The 6,155-nt window shown below is 41.6% G+C and overlaps 1 protein-coding gene across 2 annotated transcripts; it reads left to right on the top strand.

The window, feature by feature from the left end:
• Positions 1 to 1,316: 1,316 nt before the first annotated feature.
• On the top strand, positions 1,317 to 5,748 carry nr4a2b (nuclear receptor subfamily 4, group A, member 2b). 2 transcript variants are annotated; one of them, XM_079628493.1, is made up of 8 exons: positions 1,317 to 1,445; positions 1,707 to 1,795; positions 2,050 to 2,927; positions 3,564 to 3,693; positions 3,804 to 3,967; positions 4,137 to 4,339; positions 4,438 to 4,616; positions 4,706 to 5,748. In XM_079628493.1, exons 3-8 carry the CDS (start codon positions 2,052 to 2,054, stop codon positions 4,939 to 4,941), a joined length of 1,788 nt encoding a protein of 595 aa, XP_079484619.1. In that variant the 5' UTR covers positions 1,317 to 1,445; positions 1,707 to 1,795; positions 2,050 to 2,051; the 3' UTR covers positions 4,942 to 5,748. The 2 variants fall into 2 exon arrangements, with proteins under 2 accessions (XP_079484619.1, XP_079484618.1); XM_079628492.1 differs by having other exon boundaries at positions 1,320 to 1,445; positions 1,707 to 1,805; positions 4,706 to 5,746.
• The last annotated feature ends 407 nt before the right edge of the window (positions 5,749 to 6,155 follow it).

Genomic DNA, 6,155 nt, shown 5'->3' with positions numbered 1-6,155 from the left:
ATTTAGGAAGGCGTTTACAGGCATCTAATTGTAGACGCACTTGGAATAGAAAGGCGTTTTGTAAGACCATCTTTTATAAAAGAGGGACGGTCTTTTATAACACACCCAACACACTGTTTAACTCCCAGTATTCTACTGTTTAACTCCCAGTTAAACAGTAGAATTCACCAACACATTAATTTAGATTGTATTGCACATGTTATAACATATGCGTAGCCTAAAGCGAATGTACTTTCTCTATTATAGCCTAATGTTAAACAATAGCTAAACCGAGGCACTGTATGTAGGACTGCGTGCATTTTGGAATGTTTTCAAAGTATTTTTTTCACAAGGCTTTTTTTAAATCGTGTCAGTTGCACAGGTGAGACTTTCAGCCTAAAAAAGTTCATCACGACCGCATCATACGTCACGGAGTTGAAGGCTGCTGACGTAGCGATGACGCAGCTCGCTTCAGTCCAAACAAAGTTGCCTCTGTTACAGCGGGATTCCCTTCTCACAATGGAAACCCTTCACCGCTCAGAGAGAGCAATGGAATCAGAAACACATCCTAATCTATTGAAACTTTCCCAAAGCATGATGCAGGTAGAAACAGATATGGCGTCACTATTTTTAAACTGTTTCTAGTCCTGCATCCGTAGATTCAAAGAGATAATCCGATTTTGTAATGTTATAATGCGAAATATTTTAATTATGCTATTTTATTATCGTTTTGTTTATGAGCAAATAATACTAATTTATAGATTTTCCTCGCATCAACTATACGACTTGCATTCAATTCATTAAATCTTCACAGTAATTTAGGCTAAATTTTCAAATTAAATTTTTAATTTGTTGTTTTCTTTCTTTCTTTATTTTAAGGTGTGCTGAAAGAAGAACGTTTAATTTACCAGCAATCATCGCAGCATGTCTTTATGAATTTGATAACATGGAAAGAGTCTTTGATTTGTTATGTTTATGCTGACTGGCGCTTCCCCAAAATAGTAGGCTACTATTAGTATTCTACAACAAAAAACCCACTTCATTGCTTTTAATCAGTGAGATATGATCTCTTGTAGGTGGTTTCTATTTTTGGAAATGATTTTGCGCAAGAAATAATGTGTAGGAAATTCATCTCATTTGACCCAGTGGACAGTCCCGCATATGCAAACGCGCAGAGGATTGAATTGCGCGCAGTGCGCAACGAGCGAGCTGAAGAACAGTCCCTCTGTCCAGTGATCAGCGCGCGTCAAGGGTTGACGCGCCTGACGTCACTCCCTCTTAGCACGTGGGCTGTGGCATTCAGAGTTCTCATAAACAAAGGCACATTGCGCTCGGGCTCCAGTCTTCACGAGCAGTCGAAGGAGTAAGGTGCGCAAAGGCATCGGCTCTACATGCAAACGGAACTTCTATCAACAGGAACAGCTACATGGATACATAATTTGCAACTCTTCTAATAGTGACTTGAGGTATGTAACATAGAATAAATCCAGCAATAAAACTGTTTAAAATGCTTTTTTGAATTTCTGGCAAGATTGTAAAGCAATACACCTACTATAAATAAATGACAGATTGTTAACTTTAGCCATTCTTTTTATTATATAATTTTTTTGATATCCTTGATCTCACAAAAATATCAAGTTACTCGCACTGTCATGCGTAAAGCGTTATATGTCGATCTTTATACTTGGAAGAAGAAAAAAAATAATGATACAATATTTCTTTCACAGAAAAGCAACAGAAAGGAAAGACGCTCCGACATCAACTTGTGCAAGAGCCCTGACTTCAGAGATTGTTCCACGAGAGATATAAGTTGCAGGTGTGCGGAGGTAAACTGAAGCAGGCCAGGGAAATGCATGTCAGAAAGTTTGCATACTTTCCGTTGGAAAGTCATGTGTGTCAATGTCTACATCTTACGCATGAGCTTAACAGTGGGGAAAAATAAATTTAAAAATAAACAAAGAAAATGTATTTGAATATTATTTCCAAAAGTATTAAACTATAAAACATGTGAACAAATATCATGCACCCTGTCGGAGAAAGCCATTACAATTGAGTTCTCTAACACTGCAGCCATGCCCTGCGTCCAGGCTCAGTATGGGACATCACCTCCAGGAGCCAGCCCTGCATCTCAGAGTTACAGCTACAACGCCACGGGAGAGTACAACTGCGACTTCCTAACACCGGAGTTTGTCAAGTTTAGCATGGACCTGACTAACGCAGAAATAGCTGTCACATCCTCGCTCCCCAGTTTCAGCACCTTTGTGGACACCTACAGTTCCAGCTACGACGTGAAGCCTCCCTGCCTCTACCAAATGTCCCACTCTGGGGATCAGCTGTCCATCAAGGTGGAGGAGATACCCGCACACAGCTACCATCAGCAGCAGCATCACCACCACCACCACCATCATCATCAGCCGCACCAGGCTGAGGAGAGCATACCCCATACCGGACCTATGTACTATAAACCATCCTCCCCAAACATCTCCCAGTCGCCCAGTTTCCCCGCGCCTCCACACCACACGTGGGAAGACAGCGGGTCCCTTCACAGCTTTCATCAGAACTACCTTGCGACTTCACACATGATAGACCAGCAGAGGAAAAACGCGATGTCTCGGTTGTTCTCGTTCAAGCAGTCTCCTGCTGACACGCCGATGTCAAGCTGCCAGATGCGCTTCGATGGGTCTCTGCACGTGTCCATGGGCCCGGACACCCAGGGTGCGCATCGCGCGCTGGACAGTTTTGCTTTAGCGGGACCTCCGAGGAAACAGCACGCTGTGGGTTTACCCCATTCGCTTAACGTCGGACATCCCTTACTGGAAAGCCCGGTGGCCTCACCCCAGGCAAGAGGATCTCCGTCCAGCGAGGGTTTGTGCGCTGTGTGCGGGGACAACGCCGCCTGCCAGCACTACGGGGTGCGCACATGCGAGGGGTGCAAAGGATTCTTCAAGGTACAAGTTTATCACTAAATACTACAAGTCTTTTAACCAATTAGAGACATAATGGGTTTATTTGGCGCAAGGGTAAATTATTGTATGGATAGCCTACATTTGCAGGGTCTGAACCTATAACCTTTTGGTTGCCAGCCCAACTAGAGATTTGGACGAGAAGAGGCATGGTTTAGAACTGGGTCTACAGTATTTATCTCAGTTGTATTGATTTGACCCAATATGCACCTAGGGACACCTCCGTTCATCTCCGCCACCATTACTTTCGTCTAGAATTAAATTGGTTTGCGCTGAGAGTCGAATCGCGCCTAACCGAGCGTTACGGAACTCCCAGCGGTGACATTAAGGCAGCTCTTTATGTCACCACCGTGATAGAATAATCTCGCTAATCCGACAAGAGGGGTCGCGGAGAGAGCGCCGGGGGACCCCAAATTATGGCTGCCCACGGATCTGTATTTACCGAATGTCTGCTTTGTCCGGCCCTTGAATGTATTACGCAGCTTTGGGTTGGAGTGCAGGGTTTGAGTGTCCTATTCTATTGTAACTTCACACTGTGATTGCAGTTCAAGTTGTTGCCATGCGAATTGAGTAGATTTACATGCAATTAATACGCCGAATACATGTGCTGTTCCTTTCTAGCGCACGGTGCAGAAAAACGCCAAATACGTTTGTCTGGCAAACAAAAACTGTCCTGTGGATAAAAGGCGGCGAAATCGATGCCAGTATTGCCGTTTTCAAAAGTGCCTGGTCGTAGGGATGGTAAAGGAAGGTAATGCCAAGCACTTTTTCTGTCGTACATCTCAATTTGCAGGTGCAACGCATGATTTCATTGATGTTTCATATTGTGGTGCAGTGTTTATAACCAATGTTGTTTTACAGTTGTGAGAACAGCCAGTTTAAAAGGTCGAAGAGGTCGCCTCCCCTCCAAACCTAAAAGTCCGCAGGACATCCCTGTCTCCATGACACCCGTCAATCTCCTGAACGCCCTAGTGAGAGCGCATATAGACTCCAACCCCTCTATGGCCCGGCTGGACTACTCTAAAGTGAGCACAACGTTAAGCTTTAACGCATGCAATTATTTAAAATTCAATTAACAATTTCAGAAGTGATAATACTACAATGATAAAATGAGACAAATCTGCACAAAACTATAAGAGTTGCCTTTGCTAATAAACCATTTATTTATTTGACATTTATTGTAATAAATCCTAGTTTCAGACGAGTCCAGAGTATCACAGTGGAGGAGATGAATCTCTGCACATCCAGCAGTTCTACGATCTCCTCACTGCTTCCATGAGCATCATTCGCGGATGGGCCGAAAAGATCCCCGGGTTCACTGACCTCCCCAAATGCGACCAGGAACTGCTTTTCGAGTCGGCCTTCCTTGAACTTTTTGTGCTGCGGCTGGCTTACAGGTAAGCATACACTGTAGGCCTACATGATTTTTAACATAACTCGCTGTTTGTTTATGAATACTTTGTTTATGAATACTCTTTGACTTTTTTTTTTTTAGATCGAACCTGGCAGAGGACAAACTTGTTTTTTGCAATGGCGTGGTTTTACACAAGTTGCAGTGTGTGCGAGGCTTTGGGGAGTGGATCGACTCTATTGTTGAGTTTTCTTCTAACCTTCAGAGCATGAGCATAGATGTCTCTGCCTTCTCCTGCATAGCCGCTCTCACCATAGTAACAGGTAAGACATGTTTGACCTTTTCCAAGCGGTCCACTGAATATACAGCATGCTTCAGACCTCTGACGGCTTGTTTTTTTTTATCCTCGTAGAGAGACATGGACTAAAAGAGCCCAAGAAAACAGAAGACCTTCAAAACAAGCTAATAAACTGTCTGAAGGACCAGGTGTCCTGCAGTGGTGAATTGTCGAAACTGTTGGAGAAGCTGCCGGAGGTGCGCGCGCTGTGCACGCAGGGACTGCAGCGCATCTTTTACTTGAAACTGGAGGATTTGGTTCCCACGCCTGCGATCATTGACAAACTTTTTCATGATACTCTGCCGTTCTGAACATTCGACTGAACTGCAACATGTTCATAAGACTTTGATGATTCCTCGATGTGTCGGACTTGAAGAAATAAAACTGGCGGATGTTTTTTTTTAATGTTCGGATCACGCCAGGGACAGTCCTGTTCAAGATAACCGCGGAGGAAATAAATTATTCAGATATTCAAAACATTGAGGATAAAATATTGTTGCGAGAAAAGGACTATTCTTATGCTTGTTTAAAATGTGTTCAGTTATATGCTGAAAAAAATGCGGCGTGGTGGAAATGTATTTGTATTGTTACGCGTCATATTGTTTATGTTACCTGCAAAGCATTTATAACTTCAACACGTGTCATGCAAAATGTAGCCTAATGATTTAAGAGATCAAATCATTTCGACAAGGTACGCTATAATAACCACTAGCTAAGTCATTCTGCATATAGAGATTGTACTGAGTGCACAAGAGGATTTTTAAAACTCTATCTGCAACATTTCAGACTTCAGAGTGGATACAGACATATATAGCACGTTTTTGTGTTTATGATTTTGAGTAGTGAATTATATAGTTATTAAGACATGAATCGCTTTTTTACAGTTCAGAAAGTATGCATGGAATTCGTTGAGCTATTAAATTTCTCTAGCACTTTGTATTAATTTCATATTGAAATAACGTCCACGAGGTTTACGTGCAACTGGTTTCAAATTCTTAACACCATGCTTATATATTTCAGATCATTGTTTTCTATGATGTTATGGATTTTGCACTGCATTCTATGTTAAGCTTCTCTCATCTAGTGTATTGCTGAATAAAACTAACTATTATATATATTTCTCTCGTTTTGTCAATAAGATTACTTTCGATGTAGGCTAGCCATATGTTCTATTAAAATTTTTGAATTTGCTTATGAACGTTTTTAAAAGATTTTGTATTCTACCGAATATTTCACCTTTTCATTAATTCCTAAAACGAAAAACACACACATATTTTCGGAGGCGATATTTGTATTGGCAGCTTCTAATAATTTTAGAATGAAATTGCCTCCTAATGTTTCAAAGACAAAGGGGGAAAAAAGCATAAAATAAAACAACGTTCATGACCTTCATGATTTAAGAAGGACAACGCATTTAAAATGTAATGTAGGCTGTAGAATTACATTTACGACTGATCGTTTTTAAATAATTTCAGCTGCCAAATCTGCTGGGAATTATTTTATGAATTAATACTCATTTGTAAGT

This window comes from Phoxinus phoxinus, assembly GCF_949152265.1.
Source record: "Phoxinus phoxinus genome assembly, chromosome: 11".
Classification (NCBI taxonomy): Eukaryota; Metazoa; Chordata; class Actinopteri; order Cypriniformes; family Leuciscidae; genus Phoxinus; species Phoxinus phoxinus.
This window is presented reverse-complemented; position numbering and strand designations above follow the sequence as displayed.

Coding starts and splice junctions, on each gene's coding strand:
- nr4a2b (XM_079628493.1), top strand. CDS start 2,052: ATGCCCTGCGTCCAGGCTCAGTATGGGACATCACCTCCAGGAGCCAGC. Junction 3,968..4,136: donor CCCGGCTGGACTACTCTAAA/GTGAGCACAACG, acceptor AATAAATCCTAG/TTTCAGACGAGTCCAGAGTA. Junction 4,340..4,437: donor GTGCTGCGGCTGGCTTACAG/GTAAGCATACAC, acceptor TTTTTTTTTTAG/ATCGAACCTGGCAGAGGACA.